The sequence below is a fragment of the Pleurodeles waltl genome, chromosome 8 (assembly GCF_031143425.1).
Source record: "Pleurodeles waltl isolate 20211129_DDA chromosome 8, aPleWal1.hap1.20221129, whole genome shotgun sequence".
In the NCBI taxonomy this organism is placed as follows: Eukaryota; Metazoa; Chordata; class Amphibia; order Caudata; family Salamandridae; genus Pleurodeles; species Pleurodeles waltl.
This window is the reverse complement of record NC_090447.1, coordinates 271,355,177-271,380,298: the sequence shown is the minus strand read 5'-3', so window position 1 is coordinate 271,380,298 and position 25,122 is coordinate 271,355,177. Positions and strand designations below refer to the sequence as shown.

Sequence of the window (25,122 nt, the reverse complement as noted above, 5' to 3'; positions counted from 1 at the left end):
GCTCCCTCATCTTAAGATGGAGGTAAGGTGTGGTGTCGAGTTCCACCACAGTCACATCTGTGCTAGACATTTTGCTTCTAAAAGTTGGAATACTTTTTAAGAATCTACAACTAGTTCTAGGTTCTAATTCAAACTTTTACAAACTTTTAAACTCTAAAAGAAATGCTAAACAGGATCTAACACAAGGCCCTAGCAGGTCTTTTAAGAATTTAGAAAACTTTTCAAATTGCAAAAATCAATTTCTAATGACAATTTTGGAATTTGTCGTGTGATCAGGTATTGGCTGAGTAGTCCAGCAAATGCAAAGTCTTGTACCCCACCGCTGATCCACCAATGTAGGAAGTTGGCTCTGTATGTGCTATTTTAAAGTAAGGAATAGCATGCACAGAGTCCAAGGGTTCCCCTTAGAGGTAAAATAGTGGTAAAAATAGATAATACTAATGCTCTATTTTGTGGTAGTGTGGTCGAGCAGTAGGCTTATCCAAGGAGTAGTGTTAAGCATTTGTTGTACATACACATAGACAATAAATGGGGTACACACACTCAGAGACAAATCCAGCCAATAGGTTTTTATATAGAAAAATATCTTTTCTTAGTTTATTTTAAGAACCACAGGTTCAAATTCTACATGTAATATCTCATTCGAAAGGTATTGCAGGTAAGTACTTTAGGAACTTCAAATCATCAAAATTGCATGTATACTTTTCAAGTTATTCACAAATAGCTGTTTTAAAAGTGGACACAGTGCAATTTTCACAGTTCCTAGGGGAGGTAAGTATTTGTTAGGTTAACCAGGTAAGTAAGACACTTACAGGGCTTAGTTCTTGGTCCAAGGTAGCCCACCGTTGGGGGTTCAGAGCAACCCCAAAGTCACCACACCAGCAGCTCAGGGCCGGTCAGGTGCAGAGTTCAAAGTGGTGCCCAAAACACATAGGCTAGAATGGAGAGAAGGGGGTGCCCCGGTTCCGGTCTGCTTGCAGGTAAGTACCCGCGTCTTCGGAGGGCAGACCAGGGGGGTTTTGTAGGGCACCGGGGGGGGACACAAGCCCACACAGAAATTTCACCCTCAGCAGCGCGGGGGCGGCCGGGTGCAGTGTAGAAACAAGCGTCGGGTTTGTAATGGAAGTCAATGGGAGATCTAGGGATCTCTTCAGCGCTGCAGGCAGGCAAGGGGGGGGTTCCTCGGGGAAACCTCCACTTGATCAAGGGAGAGGGACTCCTGGGGGTCACTCCTCCAGTGAAAGTCCGGTCCTTCAGGTCCTGGGGGCTGCGGGTGCAGGGTCTCTCCCAGGTGTCGGGACTTAGGATTCAAAGAGTCGCGGTCAGGGGAAGCCTCGGGATTTCCCTCTGCAGGCGGCGCTGTGGGGGCTCAGGGGGGACAGGTTTTTGTACTCACAGTCTTAGAGTAGTCCTGGGGTCCCTCCTGAGGTGTTGGATCGCCACCAGCCGAGTCGGGGTCGCCGGGTGCAGTGCTGCAAGTCTCACGCTTCTTGCGGGGAGCTTGCAGGGTTCTTTAAAGCTGCTGGAAACAAAGTTGCAGCTTTTCTTGGAGCAGGTCCGCTGTCCTCGGGAGTTTCTTGTCTTTTCGAAGCAGGGGCAGTCCTCAGAGGATGTCGAGGTCGCTGGTCCCTTTGGAAGGCGTCGCTGGAGCAGGATCTTTGGAAGGCAGGAGACAGGCCGGTGAGTTTCTGGAGCCAAGGCAGTTGTCGTCTTCTGGTCTTCCTCTGCAGGGGTTTTCAGCTAGGCATTCCTTCTTCTTGTAGTTGCAGGAATCTAATTTTCTAGGGTTCAGGGTAGCCCTTAAATACTAAATTTAAGGGCGTGTTTTAGGTCTGGGGGGTTAGTAGCCAATGGCTACTAGCCCTGAGGGTGGGTACACCCTCTTTGTGCCTCCTCCCAAGGGGAGGGGGTCACAATCCTAACCCTATTGGGGGAATCCTCCATCTGCAAGATGGAGGATTTCTAAAAGTTAGAGTCACTTCAGCTCAGGACACCTTAGGGGCTGTCCTGACTGGCCAGTGACTCCTCCTTGTTTTTCTCATTATTTTCTCCGGCCTTGCCGCCAAAAGTGGGGCCTGGCCGGAGGGGGCGGGCAACTCCACTAGCTGGAGTATCCTGCTGGGTTGGCACAAAGGAGGTGAGCCTTTGAGGCTCACCGCCAGGTGTGACAATTCCTGCCTGGGGGAGGTGTTAGCATCTCCACCCAGTGCAGGCTTTGTTACTGGCCTCAGAGTGACAAAGGCACTCTCCCCATGGGGCCAGCAACATGTCTCGGTTTGTGGCAGGCTGCTAAAACTAGTCAGCCTACACAGATAGTCGGTTAAGTTTCAGGGGGCACCTCTAAGGTGCCCTCTGGGGTGTATTTTACAATAAAATGTACACTGGCATCAGTGGGCATTTATTGTGCTGAGAAGTTTGATACCAAACTTCCCAGTTTTCATTGTAGCCATTATGGTGCTGTGGAGTTCGTGTAAAACAGACTCCCAGACCATATACTCTTATGGCTACCCTGCACTTACAATGTCTAAGGTTTTGCTTAGACACTGTAGGGGCACAGTGCTCATGCACTGGTACCCTCACCTATGGTATAGTGCACCCTGCCTTAGGGCTGTAAGGCCTGCTAGAGGGGTGTCTTACCTATACTGCATAGGCAGTGAGAGGCTGGCATGGCACCCTGAGGGGAGTGCCATGTCGACTTACTCATTTTGTTCTCACCAGCACACACAGGCTTGTAAGCAGTGTGTCTGTGCTGAGTGAGGGGTCTCTAGGGTGGCATAATACATGCTACAGCCCTTAGAGACCTTCCCTGGCATCAGGGCCCTTGGTACCAGAGGTACCAGTTACAAGGGACTTATCTGGATGCCAGGGTGTGCCAATTGTGGAAACAATGGTACATTTTAGGTGAAAGAACACTGGTGCTGGGGCCTGGTTAGCAGGGTCCCAGCACACTTCTCAGTCAAGTCAGCATCAGTATCAGGCAAACAGTGGGGGGTAACTGCAACAGGGAGCCATTTCTTTACAGCAGCACTTCTGATGCCTTCTTTCCTTGATAGTATCTCATCTTTATATACACTTTCATCTAGGAAATTGAGCTCATCGTTGTTACTCCTGTGAGAAATTATGGGGGGGGGGTAACACTCATCTTTCATGCCGCTATTAAAACCAATGCCTTTATAGCAAAACTGCATGGGAGAAAAGTGTTTTTTCATCCCTCTGCACTCTGTTTTTCTCAATGATGTCACATTGGTATGACCTATGTTCTAAGCGAAGTAATCTGTATTGATGACAAAAGCAACACCTGTACACATTTCCAGCCACCTTACACCATCTTCTATGTCCTTCTCAAATGTGCAATATCCTTCCATAAAAAATGTGCACTTCTAAGGTGGTCTAGCCCCATCCCTTGAACGTTGAACTTTCTCTTGAACCTTGGACCTGCCTTTGAGATGTGCTAGACATTTCTGGGCCATGAGTAACATTTTAGAGGTCAAGCCTAAAATGAGATTAACATGCAGTACAATAAAAGAGATAACTACAAGCATCCTTAGCTTTGTCACCATTGTAACGGGAAATAACTTTATTGTCCATTTCTTAGAATAGAGATCTATGTTAATATATACAATTAGTTGTTTTCGATTTAATCGTTTTTTCCAACTGAAGTTCTTCGAATTAAGGAATGGTGCACTTTGAAGAAATGCCATCGAGGCCAAATGTTATCAGTAGGGATTTAATTTGATATGTAAATAATCAGATGTCATATTGTGTGGATTGTCCAAAAAAGCGTCTGTATGTGGTTTGTTTTTTAGGCCGTAGGCATTATCATCCATCACACTGCCCAAGGCCTACAAGCCCCTTGTCTACAGACAGCAACATGAGCACTGCAGTAATTCAGAAGACCCGACCTACCAAAAAACAGAAACACCAGCAAGCACATGTGAGAAGAGAAGCTTATCCAGATGGTAAGTATTGCAATGTATGGAAATCATTTGGACCTCTATGAGTAATGTACTTAGCAATGAGTGTATGTTCAGTGGTCTTACCACAGCCTCTTTAAGAGGCAAGAGAGTATTTGATGTACTCATTGGTAAATTATAAGTAGACCATGTGTGTGTGTTTGTGTGTGTGTGTGTGTGTGCGCGCGTGCATGCGTGCGTGCACTGTTAGCTTGTGAGCAGTGCTGAGAACAGCAAGGGATATTGGGAGTAAAACAGTGTCAAGGTCCATTTCGTTCTTACATGTTCATCATATCAATGTAACAGTTGAGTTAACAGCATGCATGTTATAATATGCGGCTATGTGGTTTAGGATCATGGACACATGATACATTCTGACACATTGCTGTGCTTCTGTATCTTGTGAGATATTTCTTGCATGCACACCGATGGAGGTTTTGGCTGATCCACTCATAAGGCCATAAGGCCATCTCTAGTAGACTGATAAAAAAGGGAAAATACCTCATCCTTGTGTTGTAATACTCATCAATTCAAAAGAACTAACTGCTCCTCTGTTGTGTCAAAGGGTGTCAATCTTTCCATCCCCCAAAATCTCTTCAGGAGTCGCGGTCCTCCACTAGAGCTTCCCTCAGAGGAAGCGACAAATCTGTGCATCAAAAGAAAAGATTGACATATTCTCATTTATTTCAATCTAACTATATACCCAGCCCAAATAATACATTACTATTGTTATTATAACAATTATTATTCTTAAAGTGGTATCAGTAGAAATAATTCTGACAGCGCATCATCTTTATTTGCTTAGTTCCTGATCTACAAAGTTGTTTCTTTGAGACTCACAAATCTAAAATATTCACAGACTTTGTTTCTCTTGAGTAGTTATGTCTTACACTTGCTCGAGATGTAAAGTAATGTTGTTTCCCATCCATTTTCTGTGTGTTTTCCTTCAGGCTTAAGTGTGCTGTGTTCATTGATTTACACAAGAAAGACACTTTTAATCTTGGACCAGTAATTTGTTGAGAAAGAGAGACCTTATGTTTTGTGAGTCAGGCTTAAAAACACAGTAAACTCAAGATTAATCTTATACTTTGGCTCGTGTAAATGAGCGTGCAGGAGGCAAACTACTAAAAAAAAATCTCCTTTTCCACTCTAGGGAACCTTTGCAAGACAATGTTGAGATTAGTCTGCCTAATTATGAAATCAGTTGGGTAGATTTTACCTTCACAGTACTAAATATAGGTGCCATTTTGCAGGCCTCATTAAGCCACTGCTCAACCATGACAACTGTGCTCTCTGATTATGACCAAAATCATGTTATAATGTAAAGTCTGCTGTGGATATTTTGTCTTGCTGAAATTAGAGCTATGCTTAATGACAGATACTTGTCTTTTTATTTCAAAGAACGTTTTAATTATTTAGATAGTGAAGTGATGCACACTGAATGTTAAAGTAGTTTATAGTGCTCTCGTTTCTTGATTCAAAGGCATTTTCTCGACAGACATTGTTAGCCAATTTTAAAAAGGTTCATATTTTAATTTTTATACCTTAAGTTTAGATCCCATTAAATGAATCATTAAGGTGAGTCTCACGTTCCCTTAAGGAAATTTCAGGAATCCAAGTGTAGTCAAGTTTGGTGTGCATCCAAGCATCATTTCCCATCTCCGTTGTTTAAAAAAAGCAGAGTTGAAACCCCTATTATGAACCAGTCACACTGAAGCAGTTGTTCCGTGACCTCACTATCAACCTGACATTAAGGGGCATATTTACAGGCCCCCTAGAGCCACCTTACGCCACATTAACGTCATTTATTTTGACGTTAATGTGGCCCAACGGGGCCAAAATCCCAGTGCTGTATTTATAGAGTGGCGCAATGCATGCATTGCGCCACTCTGTAACCCTTTGCTTTACATTATGCCTGCTCCAGCCATAATGTATGCATAGGGGGCGTTCCCCCGTTAGGGGAGCCGGAAAAATGGCGTAAGCAAATCTATGAGATTTCCTTGCGCCATTTTGTACGCACTTTTAACGCCTGCTCAAGAGCAGACATTAAAAGGGGGCTTCCATTCTTTAGGATGGGCTCCTATGCACTCTGCAGGAGTAGCACCAATATTTTGGCGCTACTCCTGCTGACTACATCAATAGCATCATAAAAAATGACACTATTTCCCCCCACCCTGCGCCATGGTGTGCCATATTTTAAATACGGTGCACACGTGGTGGCGGTAGGGGGTGCTAAGGGGCGCAGGGAAAGTGGCGCTGCAGTCTGTGCAGCGCCAGTTTCCATAAATCTGGTCTCAGTGAGATAGTGAGATACAGTCGCAAGGATTTGTACTCATTTTAATCAGTTTAGAAGTCTTGGCATCCAGCAGAAAACACCGGCGACACAGAGACAGGAATAAATAATAATTATTGTAGTGATGTGTGGAGTAACTGGTTGGGGTGTCTTTCATCTTTTCCAATGCATTTCATCGATTATTTAAATATTATGTATATTAAGGGCAAACACCTATCAATCAGGTGTGTCGTTTTAATAGTCTCCAGATGATGACTTTGAAACCTATTCGATGCTGCTTATTCAAATATTTGCAGCTGACACGTTAATCAACCGAGCTAAGGTATTGCCTTGCAAGTTACATTTTACATAAATCGTTGCATTTGGGTAGTTTTGTTAATCAAGGGCTCTAAAATGCTACCCATGGTCAATTTATGAATACCCAGTACAACCATAATTGTTATCCTCCCCGCAAAATCATCAAAATTATGATTATCACAACTTCTATGGCTGCTAAATGACCCCTTGTTATTTGTGATTACTTCGGACAGTCCTGACATGCTAGCCCAAAGGACGTTTTCTTCTGGGACTTACAGTTTTATTTTTAGAGTTAGATTTATGATCTTAATACCCAAGGCTCGCTGAAAGTGTTACACATGACAAACGTCTGATTGGAAGCTGTGAATATTGCAAACTGCAAACAGCGATTTATGTAAATGTGTGATCTCGCCTCCCAGCTTATACTTTGATAAACCATGGACGTGACAGTCACAGTATTCTTCATTTTTATTATTGTGGTTTTTGCATCTATCCTCTACCCAAAAGTGCTCTGAATCAGTGAAACGGTGGCAACTTAAAGCTAGATGTAGCAAAGGGTTTTGCCCATTCTGTGTCAATGGGAAAATGCTTTGGTACATATGGCCCTTAGTGCTGTATGAATCACTTAAACAGGAAAATTGCGAAAATGGGCAAGGCTATACAGTGATGAAAATTTGGGGGGTGATGTCACACAACTTTCATGTTTTGTGTAATTAATAATTATAGTCTACACAAAAGATTGTACTGGAGATAATGCACCACAACTGAAAATTGTTTCGAAGTTTCTTGCACACAGTTGCTCCCTCCTCACTTATGATGTGCAGGAGTGTGTGTGAACTAAGGCCCATATTTATACTTTTTTAGTGCCGCATTTGCGTCTTTTTTTACACAAAATTGGCGCTAACTTACAAAATACAATTGTATTTTGCAAGTTTGCGACGCTTTTGCGTCAAAAAATGATGCAAATGCAGCGCTAAAATAGTATAAATATGGGCCTAAGTATATCACGAGCGCTGAATAACAACCCCACAACTTGCAGTGATCATAATGTTTTTTACCACGTTAACTCAGTCCATGTAGTTAAGTTCAGTACTGTCCACTGGTATACCTAAATATCCATGACCCTTGAAGAAAAACACACCCATGCACACATGCCTTCAAGCTTCTACACCTTCCTCTACTCCTAAACGTGTAGATGGAATGCAGTAGTAATACCTGTTTTACGGACTCCTGTATTCTGTGCTTTACAAAACTTTCTGTGTGTTTTACAAAATACCTAGGCATTGGATTTTGTACTATTAGAGTACCCTTCCAGTACAAAACCTATTCTGGACAGCACACACACACACACACATGTCATAGAACTCTCATCAGAAACATTTTCAAGTAGCTTATAGTTATATTGCTGGTAAACAACCTAAGAATGCTGGAGTTTTTAAATAAGGTCCAAGAATAATGTTTGTTTATATAGCACGTATGATGCTTCTAAGTGTTGTTAGTAACAGGTGTTACTACCAAGCAATTTACTGGTACTAAATTTACCAGCCTCGGAAGGAAGGAAGACTGACTGTTCTTTACCAGAGGTTTGAACTTAATGCACTGCAAATGTTAGAAGCACAGGTTAACTCACTGAGCATCATGCCAGCGATGAGAACAGCATAAAGCAAAAACATGCCTATAGACTGTCAGCATAATGGAACAAACGATGTTCGTGCTGTTACCACAATAGAATGAAGTTAAAAGAGGTAGAAGGATGTGACTATGAATGCTCAGTAACGAATAAGCAAGAAAACAAGGACTTGCATGGGCATATATAAAATTACTTAAAGTGGAACATTTCATGATGAGAAAACATTGAGGATTAACTACATTGCGGAACAGGATATAAAAGTTTCATGTGTAGATTTTGAGGATTAAACGTGATTCCATCCCAACATGTATAAAATACAGAAATCACTCCAGCTTGATTGGGCAAACACACGGGTAGACAGCAAGCATCCCCTGCTCAAGCTTTTATTCTTGTCAAACTATACTAGAAGATTATAGGTTAATATTCTTTCTCTTCTATACTTAGCTGACGATGATCTTAAATATACTACTACAATGTTGGATTTTATCCAGAAATTTTCTATGCATTTGCCACATAGATGGTTACCTATGGCACCTATGGTGCCCACAACTGGTGTAACTCATTGACCCACTTTTACCTTGCGTATCAAAAAAGGGGAAAATAAAGAAACGGGGTACTAAACTACTTTGCTATGGCCTCACATTGTTCAATCCGTTAATCCGTGATAGGGATCATTGGATATGCTCAAACAAAAAAACACATTTTTGTACCTGTACATAGCCTAGTCAGGAGGGAAGGCGAATTACCCTGTGGCACGTTTCACTAAATGCAAAGCATCACACTGGAAAATGTTCAGCTCTAGCTGACACCCATTCCTGTTGTGTGCTAATGCACCAGAAACAAGTTGAGATAATGCTGATCCCGCGCAACCCCTTGTCATTGTGCAGCATGCTTCAGAACTGTGGCAGATGAGCTACCCAAAAGGTGTGATGAAATAAATGGTCTGCTCATAGCTATAGGAATCCAAATGCTGTAGTCCGCTTACAATGCACAAAAGGTATCCAACACAACTTCCCCACTAGGGTTACCCACACAAACCTGGGTTTTTCTGATTTATGCAGCAAAGTGTGCAACACGTGTAGGGGTACAAATGTTCTGGCTTAGAGCACGGTGCTAAATACATTATCATCAGAAGTGCAAAATGTTTTAGGACTGATCTGGAACCGCTTTAAAAAGGTTTAACTAGTGCATAAGTGCATATTACACTCGTGTGTAGGACCAGTACTGAATTTAGCACTTCACCGTATGAGAGGAATGGTGCTATACTCCAGAAACACGAATGAGATTGATTAAATCTTCAAGAACGATTTCTGTCCACCAAATCATCCCTGCCATTGGTGTAACAAATACACCACAGTCACCAAAATAACTACAAACTTTTTTGCACAGGAAAAGTAGTATTTTTGTAGTGCAAATAGCACTTAGGATTTCTTTGCGCTATATTGCATCAATGTAAAAGTAGCAGAAATGTTTTATTTCTCCTTACATTTCACCTATTTCATGTAGACTACACTGTACAGCACACATACGTGTGAAACGTTTTACAAAATACCTAGGCATTGGATTTTGTACTATTAGAGTACCCTTCCAGTACAAAACCTATTCTGGACAGCACACACACACACACACACAGCTTTGCACCATGGCACTAGGCAGCCTTAAAGAGTGGTAAGAGATCCGCAGCGTGCCATAATTAGTAAATGAGGCTCTGTCCTGCTCTCTCACCCCTAGTGCAACACAGCAAATTTGGTTCTTTTATTGCTACATTGAGTTACACTGATTTTTGTTTTTTAAAACTGCCATTTTGTTTTCAAGTGTTTGTAGTTACTGAGCTGTATTATCCAATATGTTGCTCTTTTTCTTACGTTCATGACACATTCCCGAAATTTGAGCACTTGACACCTTTATAATTTTGTCAAGGCCAGTTTACATATTTTGGTGATGTTTTGTTTCTTCGTTTTGTTTATTTTTTTCACCAACACCATTTGCTCTAAATGCTTGTCTACCGTCGTCCTTTTGCGGTTTAGAAAACGACGTTAGCACATCGTTTTGATCCGTGTGTCGACCTTTGAATCAGTCGCTACATCTGTACATTTGCCTTGCTCCTGTGGTTGATTTTGCTTTTTGATGTAACTGTGTCTGAGACTGGGGAACATACTGTGTGTACAGCAGACAGTGAGCTATGGCTTGTATGAAGTATACAGTCCACTGCCAGTCACAACATGAAATAACGATTCAATCTGTGCCAATATGTAGCAAGGCTTCTGTATCCAATTAATTCATGTGAAGAACTTAGAAAGTATTAGACACCACAGAAACCGAGTATCCCCTCCAGCTGAACTGACAGAAACGGAAACACCTCTTATTGGGGACTAATTGAATTAAATATAAGATATCAGACATATAGCATTGTTATTTTTTTGTTATTGAGAGGTTGGTGTCGGAGATTGAAACTGCATGCTCTTGCTCACAAGCACAATTTTACGTTTTTCTGATATTTATTGCAAACAAATATTGTGGCGAAGGGAAGGCAGGCTCTAATCATTCCTCCTCATGCCATCACACACAATATCGACTCCTGCTGAAAAGGTAATGCTTGTTCTCCCGGGAGGCTATCCAAGGATAATGCAAACATGGTGATGTTGTGGAGAAAAAGCCTTTAATGAAAATGCCTCAGGTGGCCCAGTTTTTTATTAAACCACCACCTTCCAGTTTAAGAAGAAAAAAAATCCCGACAACCTTGGGGCTTTGTTGGGAAAGCGTGTAATGCGCGCTCCCTGAGACTAACCTATCTTGTCAGGTTTCCTACGTTTGCTAAAAGGAGGAAACAAAGGCGGTGTCGCGGGCAACATTTGGCCCCTCCCCCTCTCAGCAACAACAATCTGATTAGGTATTTCATTACGGTATTTCATTACCAGCGCGCACTTTCCCAAAGCGGAGCGCCATTTACCTCCATCATATGAAAGCCTAATATTATAGATGCTTATCCGGAGATCCGAGAAGGGTTTTCTAACCACGTCGCTCCATGATTTCTTCCACTTGACAGAAAAATGTAATACAAACCACACAGCGTGATGAGCACGAGCAATTTTGCAATGAGTGGCTCTCTGCGAGATTATCTGCACTTCATTCTGAGTATTTCCTCTCGCCCCTCTGGTACGCTGCGACATTAAATACTGCCCTGACTCGGTGCACATGGGTGTCTTGGCATCTGCCCAGACCCCCTTTGTCAGTGGAACTGGGCTGTCAGAACATTATCAGATTTCAAGAGGTTATTGGAGTTGCTTAGCGGACTCTCTGTGAAGAGGGAACAAAAGGTGTAAATCCCCAAATTATACTAGATATTTCACATTTATGGCACCCCTGCAAAGCCATTTTGTTGAACTTTATGGACGTTTTATCAGTTTTTATCCTCTTGTTGAAGAGTGTTGGTAGCTGAGATGTTGGCTAAACATCAACGATTGATATAAACACTTCCAGCGAATATTTCATAGAAAGTAAGGGACAGCAGGTTTATTAAGCTATTAAATTGTCAATGAAGCAGAAATAAACAAGTCATGGGCCTTTTTATACCAGGTATTGAAAATGGTGAGGTTGAATGTAAAACACTTAATTTACAAACTGCAGATATTTTTCTCCTCGCGGTCACTTTTATGATCAGCATCTGTATGTTTTGTTCTGCATGTTTGATAATTCGGCTTATACTAAAGACTGGGAAACACGTTGAGAACCTTATTAGAGTTAGATGGCGTTTTCAAAATGCTTACAAATTGTACTTTAAAGAGCACCACTGGGAGTTTTCTTATGACACCATAGAGGCAGATCTCTAATGGGTGCTACATCCAGTGGTTAAATTGAGCAGGTACTGTCCGGTACTGAGTACCTGCACTTCTTTAATTTCAAAGGGAGAGAGTACCTGAACTTCTCAACACTTTAGCAATACATGTAATGGGAGATTCCTGGCACTTCTCTGCAGAAGACAGTATAAAAAGTGAGTAATAGTGCTAGTTACATCCCTTGTTCTCCTACTAACATGATAGCTCATGATAATCATCTACTCAAGACAATTGTTTTGCTCAGTTTAGTCTTTAGCTAACGATAAGCAAAATGGGTTTAAATTCTCCATAATGATCGAGGATTTATATACCATCTCAGGTTTGACTCACGCTGTCTCAATACTCTTGCCAATGGAGAAAACTCCAACCTACCTACTTAAAAAGGCTTTCTGCTCTTAAGTCTCAGGATAAAAAGGGGAAGCAGGCAAGGCTTCTCAGGGAGGTAGTCTTAAGGCCAAGAGCTCCGACCTTAACAGTCAATCAACAAATGAAATAATGTTTTATCCAGGTCAGTGCTTATCATTTGAATTAAAATAAGTGTGTTAATCACCAAGCTTAACTTAAAACTACATATCACAGTTAGGGTAATCGAACATAGTGCTGTAATCCTGTTTGCTTCTTTAAGGCACTACACACTTCGGTAACTTCCCGTGCTGACAGAGATCCCTCTCTTTTGTAACCCCTATCACATAATTCAGAAGAGGGTATTTACTTGAGATCCTAAGTTCCTTCTGCAGACAGCGGTCTCTTACTCTGTCTCTAGTTGTCAAACCTCGAGATACCTGCATGCTCTTCAGTCAGCCGTCCTGTTCCTGCAGCAGTTGTTGTTGGGTAGTTCGGCCACAGCTGCAGCCGATCTTGGAACTTGATGATCTGAAGATCTGAGTGAGTTGGCTTCTGTTGCAGCGCTCATCTTTGGCAGTTGTGCCCCCCTAGACCGGGTGCAAATGAGATACTGGTAGTATGGCAAGTAGAGGTGTTGATCTTGTGGAGGTCCTCGACCGTGGTGGTCTCCATGCCGATCACAGCTTACACATAAGTGTTGATGGACCGTTCCGACTCCGAAGGCAGCAGCAGCCTCAATCTCTCCGCCACATCAGACTGACAGTCACACATGATTCATGATATTTACAGGATAATTGATGGGATTCATGACCAAAATCATTCAGGGAGGTTGTGGATCTGAGTTGTGGATCCCTTCCATACACAGGTGACTCTTGGCTTTGGTCCCTTGCAGTCACTTACTATTCCTGTCTATTCCCCATGCTTGGAATAGGGTGGGCTTCACTTTCTAAACAGTATCTCCTCCAATGTCATGGAAACTCCTTCCCTTTCTCAGCAGGCAGGCATAATTTTGCTGTTAACACTTGATGTAAAGGTCGTATATACCTCTTATGTTCCCATCAGGAGTTCATGAAATGATGAAATAGAAAATGATAACTTTTATAAACATTAAATCCTTTCACTTGATGGAGCAATGGCGACCAAATGCATATATAACAAATTTGATTTTAGATGTTCACAACAAAGGTCCTGTGACATCCTCATCAATTTTTATTTTTTACGTGGTAAAAAATTCCTCCACAACGCAGAATACCAGGGTGCGTCCACCAGCAGAAGGACTGGGAGCAAAGATTACCACTTACAAGAACAGTACCCCATCAAACAGGGGGCCCGTTCCTCTTGTTCCTCCCTGTTTCACTTTGTGACCTTTGAGAAGCAGTAGCACATGTACCTAATGGAATATGTCCACAGTGTATATTTCCTTATTGGGTGGTGCTCCACGGCACAAGTACAGAGTGGAGGAGACCTGCTCAGTTCATTCCCCTTGCAGCAATGAGGCAGTTAGGAGGCCTTAATATGCCAAATGCAGTCTGGCATGCAGTGTTCCTATCTGGGCCCGAGGAACTTGCCTGGCAGCCCAGGCTGGTTATTTCTGTTGAAGTAGACCCGAGGATAATGTGCAACTGGCTGGTCTGTGATTAGTGGGATAATTAATGAAAAACGAAGGACTGGAATGTAGCCCTGAGAGATCTCCAGTGGCAGAGATTAATTCAAGCATTCATTCCACCGTTTTGTTGTTAGTTGGAATCAAGCATTAGCCAGACTGCAGTAGCTTGTAGCACGATACCAAAATTCTCATTCATTCATCAGTAAACACTGTTTTGAATTAAGTTGATTGCTTAAAGTATCAGTTGACCTACGTGGAACGATTTGTAATATGCACTTACAATAAACAATAATATAAAATTAAAGAAGCCAAATTATGTTGGTCCCTCCACTTTCCTGCGCCTCGGTGCAACTTCTAAGGCATTTTGACATGTTGTGCATTTTAGATTATGGAGAAAAGCAGCGCGGGATAAAAAGAAGCTGCCAAAAGGGAAAGAAAGAGCATTGGAAACTGCGGTTTTTATATGGCAGTATATTAGTCCCCATAAAAAGCCAAGGCTTTCTAAATTCCATTTTGTAATAAACCAGCCTCTTGACGCTCAGATATCTGTGCCAGATAATTGTTCATGACCTCACTTTAGAATGTTGGAGGATTAACCATCATGTGAAAAGCAGTCATTATGAGGCATAGTCTGGTGAGTCCCACATAAATGTGCCCATAGAAGTGAACTATAATTAAGAAGGTGTCAGTGAGAGTGAAGAACCAGGGTTTCTTATACTTTTACCTGTTCCATAAGGAGCACATGGCAGACATATCTACCAAATCCTTTCATTTAAAAGCTGCTCACTGTAAACGTTGTATGCGCTTTTCTGTGTTGCGCACTCTATACATAGCTATTGATGTTTTTTCTAGCTCCTCGCCTCAACACTGATCTAGAATAGAACGAGGAAGTTCTTTTGCCGTTCTGTGGCACCAGCTTTTTGTATTACTAATATATACAGCCTTGATGTCCACACAACACAAACAGTGTTGTCTTGCTGCATAAACCTACAGATCGCCAGACTGCACTTTAGGCCCAGCTCTGTCTGTGCTGACCCGCCTTCCTTCTCATACGCTTCTGCCCGCTGATCCGTCACACTTTGCATTAGTGTAGGTGATTTGTGAGATCTGCAAATACAACCAACCGCCGACAATGAGTGCAGAATTGTGTGGTTACTGCTATGTGCAAATTGAATCTACAGGACAAAACGTCTTCTCAAGTGGCCCACCAGCATTGGCTGTTGGCCGTGACTATGGTAACCTTTAAAGTACATACTGTCGCCCAGAGAGCAGCTTCCATGACTTGGTTACAGTCTGTGGCTGTGCTTCTGATTTATGTGCAGAGGTTTAGGAAATCATGTGGTTTGCGTCCAGCCTTGGTGTACAAGAAGTAGCCTTTGGGTAATCCAGTACAGGGGGCCTTAGGTTTTCATCATTTCCCGAGTATGGGTTTTCTGGGCAAAATGGGGGGGGGTCAGTTTCATTCTTCTTAAGATTGAATCTTAAGTCGTGTTTCCTTTTCTTTTGCTTTGGACAAACTAAATTCATCAATCTTTTATTCAACATACAATTGAATATGGTACTTAATAAACGTTGTAAGTTATTCACATACGTTCCGGTGGTGTTTACAAACTCAAGGTTTGTTTTCTTGGTCTATGATGCGACGTGAATATCTTAAAGAAAACACCCCGGTGTGCATCTACTTATGTACACAGGTAAGTAAAAAAGGGAAACCTTTCCCTTAGTGGAGTTCACTTTTCTCAAACAGCTCATAAGCTTGTATTCAGTTGTTTCACCTTGCTTACAATTTAATGCCTTCGTTTTTCTTTTTGAATATCTTTAAAACCTACCTTTATTAAACCTGACACAAACCCTGCCAATAATTATACACATTTTAACTCGCAGATCTTCCCCCTCCTCCTCTGCCACCACCAGCTTTAAAATCCCCCACAGCTCAGTCCAGGGCACAGCTCGAAGCCCGCCCGGGGATGGTTCTGAAACATCCAGGCATTGACCAAAGAACAGAGAGGTCAGCAGAGCGAACTGGAGGGCAGTACAGAGGAAGGGAAGCAGCTGACAGCAGACAACCTTCTGACGTACGGACAAGTTCCGGGGAGCGTAGAGATTGCCCGGACCTGCAAAGTGATGGAAGGGCGCGAGGAGGCAAAGCATCTAAACGAGAAGGCACACCAGTAAAAACTCAGTTACTCCAAGGTACATCCTTATCGTTTTTATGTCCTTGCTGTTTCATGCGTGTTGTGTGTAGATCTGAATAACGATTCCAACAATAATTTGTAAGAGTTTTGTTAAGTTCTATGTCGTTTTGATTTCCCTTAGTGCATTTTTTCGGCTGCAACCATTTTGGTTGGTGGGAAATTTGAATCACGCATGAAGACCCCATATTTTCTTTTGTGTGTTTAGTTTTATTAACTATTTGGATGCTTTGGACCTTCCTTCTCTGAAAAGCATAACAGCCAAATAAGATTCTGTGCTTGCCTTGTGAATAAAGAGCTCCTGTATCGGTAGCAGACGCCACTATCCAGGAAGGCCACTGGGACACACAGTAGAGTTTTAATTGCCATTAACTACATAGGAAGAATCCAGGAAGGCCACTGGGACACACAATAGAGTTTTAATTGTCATTAACTACATAGGAAGAGTCAGAAAAGATCCCAGCTATGTGATTACATGAATTGTAACAAAAGTCACCTTAGCTTCTTATATGGTCCAATACATCCATCCATGCATTACATGGGCACTATTAACCTAGAGTTGTTCGGGTGTGACAGCATGACTGGTATTATAAGCGTGTGAAAAGTAAATGACAGTGGTACAGAAGTGTCTAATGGGAGTGGTTCTCATATATGTACCAGGTTTAATATGGGCGGGTCCAGTGAAACGGATGGAAGGAGTTGAGGCTGCGAGACAGAGTCTTTTGGGGTGTGATAGGATTGGAGAAGTGAATGCAAATGCAGTACATGACTAGATCTGTGTAAGCACCGCAGAGCAGGGAGTGTCCGTGCAGCTGGAGGGATCTGTAGATGCTTCTCATGGTGTTGTGTGGCATTGGGTTTTTCTCAAGGACCATTCTTGGTCAGTAAGATTGGGAGGGTGAGCTTCAGATTTTCAGGTAATCAAGCGGCCATATGATGTAAAAATATATTATGCGGGAGCAGGGTGCTTTCCAGAGGTTTAAAAGGCAGTAGAAAGGGAGAAGAATGCAGGTTGGCAGGGGTACTTAGTGAGAGAAAAAACATTAGATTCTAAACTTGTCTACATTTTTGAAGACTTTCAAAACCGAGAAAGGGAGAAAATGTGTGTGCGTTCTTGTCTGTGTTTAAGTAAATATTCCTGGTGATTTCTGACAAACACCTCACCATACCGGACTAAAAGCACTTGTAGCCAACTACTTACCAGGAAATTGTGTTTTAGGGGAGCGGTTAACACCCCCAAACACCCCCTTGAAGCTATGCTTCTGGATTTCGTTTGGGGGAGTCAACAAGATAATCGGCTAGGCTAAAGAACACAGTGAGGCTAAGTTAGTGCGAGGAGCTATGGTACAAGCAAAACCTAATGTGTCATATTTGATTTTTTAAAGGTTTTTTAATGCTTTTATTATGAACATCAAAGGCAGCAACAAATGAAATAATACAGAATATAACTTGGACCATCACAACATGTACACAGATATCAGTTTTGTCAGTTTACTCAATTGAGATATCTGCCATCTTCCCTGCTCCCTACTGCAGCCCCCCTCATTAACATGCAAAACACTGAAGAGCAGATTTCTAAATCAACATTGAGTTTGTCATCTGTTCGAACCATTTTCGTTCTGATCTCCACTACAGTTGCCCATTCCGAGAGATCCTTCTCCCAGGGGGCTATCGTTGGGCTGCGTAGTTTGATTCTAAGGTTACTTGGCAAAGGTCTCATTCTCACCCTTGTTTTGTCGAATTGTCTTGTAAAAGCTTGTGCGACCTGGGAACACTAATTTTAAAAAGAAAGAAAAACTTAGGATTGGATAAACAGAAAGCTGCAAATATTGCTAAACGATATGGATGTGATTAATTATAAATGAGAATAATGTTGCGAAGTTTTCTAAGTCTTTTATTTGGAGTGTGTTTGATTTAGATCTGTAGGGTATCTTAAAATTCGGGTGTGAGTAAGGAGAAGAATAATTCTCCCATGAGATTTTCGGCAGGAGAGCAAAATATGTTTAGCTGGATCAAGCGGGGAAGTACCAAGTTTCTTTAATGCAGTGTGTAAAGTCGAGTATAGTGCTTTTCAACACCCAGCTGATGCGTGATGACAAGGAACTATGGTCCTGGTTAAGTGGTCTGCTTTGCACTGGTCACTTTCCTTCACGCAACTGAAGGAGGATGGATGGGGTTATTGTAAAGTCCTGGCTGCAATGGTGCTTTTGGTCCTTATTGGGAAGGAGCTATGGGGATTTCTGATTGCTTAAAGCTTAAGTGAATTTTGCATGTATTTTACTTTTGGGGTGTAGGGGGTGGTCATCCAACCATTAATAGGAACTGTCGTATTGCCAATAACAAAACATCTAAGATTCCAAACCAGTGAGGTAACCCTTTCAAGCAGTCCAGTGTACTTATACGATGTTCCCGGATACATCTACAGCATCAGCACGGTTTAGATATGAATGAAATACTGGGCCTGTAGTTTTAATATATCCTCTTCACATTGGTTGGGATGAAAAGAAAGTATGATTTGATTTGTTATACTTTTTTATGCATTAAAACTACTGCATGACTTCTGCTTCGGCCCCTTAGAGTAACAAACCTAAAACCTCAGTGAGGTAAAATCCACAGAACCCAAGGACGTGTAAAATAAAGAGTGCCCCCCAACATGCTATTTAATGGTACCAAAATGTGTCAGGCATTTGTTACCATTTGTGCGATGTCGCACTTTTGAAATATTTGCAGGCGTCCCATATGGTTGGGGTATTTCTCACTGAACACTGATAGTTTAGAGGTATTTCGTGTCTCACTGAAGGGAAGGCAGGACTTCTTTGAAATTTTTTAATGATTGTGAACTGTGTGCATGAATATGAGATTTAATGCACGCTCGGCGCCTGGTGTGAAGTGTTAATTCTGGTAAATTGCATATTTTGCCTACTCCCCAGCTACCATAGTGTTTTGCACTTGTCAGTGATTTATGTATTTTTTTGGTGTCAGCTAAAGGTTTGTTTAGAGTGAGGTTGTGTGAGGATGGTATCAATTTAATGCGTTGATGGCTGTCGTATGGCTTTAGTAGGCATGGCGGTTGAATGTGGAGGAACACTGATAAGTGTCTGGCATGTAGGTAATCTGCAGTTTATGTGTTGTTGGGTTGCCATCAGATTAGTGATTCACAAGCTGAATGATTGTAACCAGTGACTTTTTTAGGGACACAGTCCCTAGAAATGATGCAGTGCTTTTGAACAGTTTAGCTCGAAGTAAAGTTAATGTAATAAAAAAATCTTACTCAAACATATGGGGGTTGTATATTAGAATATGTTTTAGCATATAATTATGGTTTGTACAGTTATGCAGTCAGCAGTAAAACATACATCGAGTGACTAAACATGAAGCACATTGCATTAGCAGATTTAAACAATGTAGGAAAAATCAGAGTTCACATTAATCGGATTCTCTAGGATCCCATGTTTTAGCCTTGCACTAGTCCAGAGATTTATGAAACAGTAATTCTAAGAAACTGGTCTCTACCTTCATAGAAACCAGGGCGCAGATTCACTAAAGAGTCACACAACGAAGCAAGACAATTTGAAGCAAGACAACTTGATGCGCTTCTTCACAGGGAGAGCGGAGGAATGTGCCCTAATTACTAACATTTGACACAATCCTGCTCTCTCTCTGTGCTGGTGCATTTGTGGCTGCCAAGCGCCAATGCAAGTCATCCTTGTGCCATGGTACAAGGGTGCCTGTGTTACATCCAGTATTGTTTTTGTGCCAGAAGGGACACCTTCCTGAACAAAACAATCCCCAAAGGCATGCAGAATGTAGCACATGTCTAAATATGAAATAGTAAGGATAGATAAAGATATTTCACCTTATGTCTCACCTGGGAAGGCTTAGCATTTTGACACATTCCCAGGTTTACCAGTTTTAATAAATCTGGCACTGCATCAAATGCCATGGGTGGACGTGTGGGAACACCGCTGTTTCACCCATGGAATGCGACTTGCACTGCCTTACGTTAATTCAGATTCACTATGTCACACAATGCCATGCAGGTGTCTTTGCATGCCACAGTAAATCTGACCTATGGGCTTGCATTGCTTGTGTTGCCTTGTGCGATGAAAGGCCAACGCAGGCCCTTGATAAATGTGGACCCAGGTGTCTTACATCATACAACTTTAACAACATCTTTCTAAAGAAATTCAAACTACAAAAACATCTGTAGATTCCTTGGAAGAGAGGTTGCCAAGCTCTGAACATTCTGAAACCTTCCTTAACAGCGCAGCCAACTACCTACTCTTCACAAAATCTGCTATTAAAACTATCCAAAAAAGACCCAGAGAGTCAGAAAAGGAAGACCCTCAGGCAGTATGACTCCAAACGCTGGGAGGTCTAAACAGACTTCACCCACTCATCCTGACCTGGCCTCCCCTCAAACTTGTCTGATATTATTACCTAAAACCATTGTGAATTTTGGTGCAACCCTTAACTGACTTAAGCAATTCTGATATATCAAAACATCATTTCATCCACTATAATCTTTCACCTAATGTCTCACATAATGTCCTAAACATCCACTTAAAACCACAACATGATTCATATAACAAGCGACGACAAATATGTAACTAGTACAACGCTAGTGTCAAAGCTCCACAGTAAATGCATAAATATAAAATGCGCTCAAATTACATTCTCTCATTTAGTACTTTGTATGTGTATATTTTGCAGCGTGAATCTTTTCTGGATTCACATGCTTTGAATTATTACAGAATCTAGTGATTGGGTCCGTAATGTCTCTTTGTTTGTTATAGCCTCTATTTTCTTTCTTTTTTTGCTGTGGGCATCACTGAGGGTAATTTGCTGGCAAGCCCTTCCCTGACTCATAAAACAGGCGACCAGAAATATGTAAGCAGTATGATTTTAGTGCTACACAAAGCTCCACATAAATTCATTAATACTGAGCACAAAATACATTGTCTCTTTTAGGAATGTGTAGTTCTATATTTTTGCATTAATTAGAACTGAAATGTACATAATTACCCAAGAATGTAGTATACTTCATTAATTGAAGTATACTAAATGGACCACATTACTTGATGTGCATAATTCAGGGAACTGAGTGGAACAGTTCACTCTGTAATCAAAATATAGTTCCCAATATCAGCAGTTTGTCATGCTGCCTTTTATTCAAGTGGGGTTTAGGCAGTCTGTAAACATATTATGTTGTGTGATTATTGTATATGGTTCAACAATGTCATCCTCTCTTGGCACCGTCCACACATTACGTTGCAGAAGAACACCAACATGGATGTGTTTGACTGTAATAGTTTTTGTTTTTTACAGAGGACATCCTACCGTACTGCAGACCTACATTTCCCACATCAAACAACCCTCGAGACCCCAGCTCCTCTAGCTCCATGTCTTCGAGAGGATCTGGTGGAAAGCGTCGAGCAGATCAAACCGCAGGCCGGAAGAATGCAGCAGAAATGCAAGTGTTAGTATCTTACGACCGAGGAGGGCCCGGAGATGAGGAGTTTGAGGTAACTGGCATCCGCCATTTTCTTTTTCCATAGTGTGCTTTTGACTGCTCATGTTTCCAGACCCATTCTTTCCAATGTTTTTTTTTATTTTTATACATATATGTTATGCCTTGTTGCAACAAAACAGTCTTCGAACGATCTCTTTCCAGCGTCACTTATGTCACTAAATGAGAATGGAAGTTGTTGCTTTGCTTCGAGAAGCCGAATGTCTTTGTAGTTTATAAACGGTGGTGGAAAACTCAATGAACTCACCAAAGGAATCGCTGGAAAGTTTCGTAATTTAATGTGGAAATAACTGTGCCGCAAAGGCTAATGTGGAATCAATTCTACTGACAGAAGCCCATGCAGACAGCGTGTCTGCAGTTTTTGTCAGTTGCCTTTCACTTATTTAGTTACATCTGTACCAGAGCCCCAGGAATGTACCAGCATCGCATGCTTATTTCTGCCTTCGAGCAGCGGGACACCACAACGTGTATTGACTTCAGTCATTAGCAATTTCCAGTGCGTGGGGTGTTCAAAATCCTGTTTATAATCACGGGCAAAGCCAAAGTGCAATCTTTGGATTAGTTGTGGAGCCATTAGCCATATAAAATATTTTAAATGACTTTACCATCGTAGTAAAAAAGGTAGAGTGGTTTATACCGTTTTCTATGAATGTCCTTTTTTATATACAGATAAGTTATTCTGTTTCTAACAGCTTTGCCTCACTTTTGAAGATCACTCGACTTTGTGGTGTCATTTTACTTTTCTGGTGCGTTCTGTTTCTTATTTCTCTGAAACTCTTTGAAAACTGCAAAGCTTGTTAAATTCTGTGACATCTTGTCGGTAGAAACTGCCCCCAGGCGCGTTTCCCCAGTACTAGGTATTAACAGGGCTTTAGACAGTAGTAGAAGCTTGCTGTTTGGATCCCTTTGGCGCATAACCGTATTTTGACTTGTTTAAACAGGTAAACATAGATCTCACTGTGCCTCGGAAGATAACGTTGAAAGGAACAGACTCAATAAGATGTTCAAAGTTGCAATGAAGTGAAACAATTTTTGTGATCATCGTGCCAAACACCAAGCCTTTCCAGTGCCCTTTCCCCAACCTCTGAACTCCGCCCATCCTTTCCATTTGAGTGCTGTGCATATAATTAGAAAGCATTACTTTTTAAGGAGTCTTTGTGTGTTAAAGTTGATTATTAAAGAGAATGCTAGCAAGATCACCTGTAATTTATTGTTGTTTTATTTATTACAGGAAACAGAAAGCTGAAAACAACCAGGACAAAGTCACATAATCAGAAAGCTGTCCCCTAAGATGCCTCCACATGGATCTCATTGAATGCCAGAAACATTGAATGCCAGAAATACTGTTCAGTGCAATCAAAGTGTACAAATGTACTTTTTCTTTCTTTTTTATTCATGATAACAGCTGAACTCTCTTTCATTTTCCTATTTACGCATCTCTTCCCCTTCTCGAACATTCTTCTCCTCTCATCTCCCATGGCAGTGTACACAATGGCACCTTACTGCTCCTCCAGCCAGGAAGGCAGATGATCTCTTTGTGGATCTCCTTCTAGTGCTGCTTCAGGGATTGACCAGCAGAAGGTGCCAAGAACTGGGGTTGATGGTTTACCTTATTTTGTCCTTGTTTTCTGAAATCCCTTGCTTCCAGTAGAAGTTGCTTTGCACTGCTACTGTCCACGAAGTCGATGCTAGAATTTGTAATATACCACTCAACGTGATCAGCAGCATACGGTAAAACCTATGCAAAGGGTTATTGTAGCATTTTGAGTTGATTGGTCTGCATTTAATGCTAATGATAAAAAAATATATATCTGTTTCGGGCTACTTTCTTGACAGTTCCTCAAATTACACCATCAGTCCCATTTACCATTTTAGTTGTATCTTCACAACGCCTTGGAGGTGTCTCATTGTATATATGTACTTTTTGTATGCTCCCGTGGTACTTAAACTTGTCTTCCTCATTTCCAAAGCAAAGGACAGATTTATTGAAACTATGCTATTCGCTTCAATGTAAAGCTTGTTCAGTTTCTAGCGGTTTGGGGATTTTACTCTGGCATTCGAAGCTTAAGAAAGAAATATATTTTTCCACCTGCATATGTGTTGTGGAGAACTAGGAAAACAAGGAATCCTATCGTTTCCGAAGCGTTTGGAAGAATTTGAATTCACGTTTTCCTAACCGGATCAACTCAACGTTCAGATTTACCATTGGCCCCAAAGGCCTTGATTTTTCCAAAGGATTTTACAGGTTTTTCCTATTCGGCAGAAGTTGAGCATACAGAGATCATACAGCCCCTACCCCAGTAACAAGTGCCACTCTGGAAGTTTTCTTCGACCCTGTATTTTTGTAATGCACTGTTTTTTTTTTTTTTTGGTTTCAAAAGCACAATCACTAAACTTTATTTGTAAACCATTGTAACTATTAACCTTTTTGTCTTATTGAAAAATGTCAAAAAGCATTATTTTGTTCATGCGTTTGTTGATAACGAGTTGTAGTTGAATTATATGTAAAGTGACACATGGTGGTGATGTACACACACACCCCGTAAACTGGACATTTCCACTTTTTCCTGTATAAAATATTCTCACATTTGTCTGTTCGACCAATACAGGAATATGTTTTTTCAAATGCAAGAAAAATGCGTTAATTGCCTTTTGTATACCTGCCAAATGATCTTTTCCGTCCGCGGATTTTATGACCTATTTATAAGCATATACTTTTCTTGGCTTTATCAGTGGTGCTATTTGCAACATGTGCATTTATTCATTGGCACATACGGGGTTTTCCCACTGTGGGTGAAAAATTGTGTTGGCGATTATTGCAGATAAAATTTTCACTTGAAATATTTTAAAGGAAAAAGAGACATCGTTGTATAGAAAAGGTGGGCAGTCTACGGGAACAGTCCATGTTATCAATGTTTTCATTATGTTCATATAAGAAACAACATCATATTTTTAGCCATAATTTTACATACTGATGGTAAATAATCAGAAATGTAATTTTTGTTGCATTATTTATTAAAAATGTTCTCAAATGCATATGTTGTATTGGTTTCTGTTCTTTTGCCTAATGGATTGTAGTATCAGGTAGGCAATTAGCTTTTTCCCAAAATCGGTTCCACTGGTGGATCTCTTGCTGGTACATGGAAAGACTAGGGGCCTGATTTATGAAAAGTTAGCACCACCTTTGCGTCATTTTTTACGCAAAAGCAGTGTAAACTTTTTGCGTAAATAAATGACTCAAAGGTGCACTAACATTTTATAAATCAGGCCCTAAATACTTTTCCAAGACTGAAGTGGTTTCTTTAGGTGGGTGTTAAGATTTCTATGTTTCAGGATGCCAAGAATTCCTCCCTTTAACAGATTTGCAGCCACAAAAGTTGTGATAATTTGTTGAGATATGGAAATATTAATTGCTACATGATACTAGGGATTTCATCGTG

At 41.3% G+C, this 25,122-nt stretch overlaps 1 protein-coding gene across 3 annotated transcripts in view; it reads left to right on the top strand.

The window, feature by feature from the left end:
- The window catches only part of ROBO1 (roundabout guidance receptor 1), a 1,423,180-nt gene extending 1,398,462 nt beyond the window's left edge, over nt 1-24,718 (top strand). For 2 of the 3 annotated variants that reach the window (XM_069204140.1, XM_069204142.1), the window contains 4 exons: nt 3,807-3,959; nt 15,845-16,153; nt 21,481-21,677; nt 22,914-24,718. In XM_069204140.1, the coding sequence (XP_069060241.1) occupies nt 3,807-3,959; nt 15,845-16,153; nt 21,481-21,677; nt 22,914-22,928 (674 nt within the window). In that variant the 3' untranslated portion in view covers nt 22,929-24,718. The remainder of the gene's footprint in view (nt 1-3,806; nt 3,960-15,844; nt 16,154-21,480; nt 21,678-22,913) is intronic. The other variant, XM_069204141.1, reaches the window with a different exon arrangement.
- The last annotated feature ends 404 nt before the right edge of the window (nt 24,719-25,122 follow it).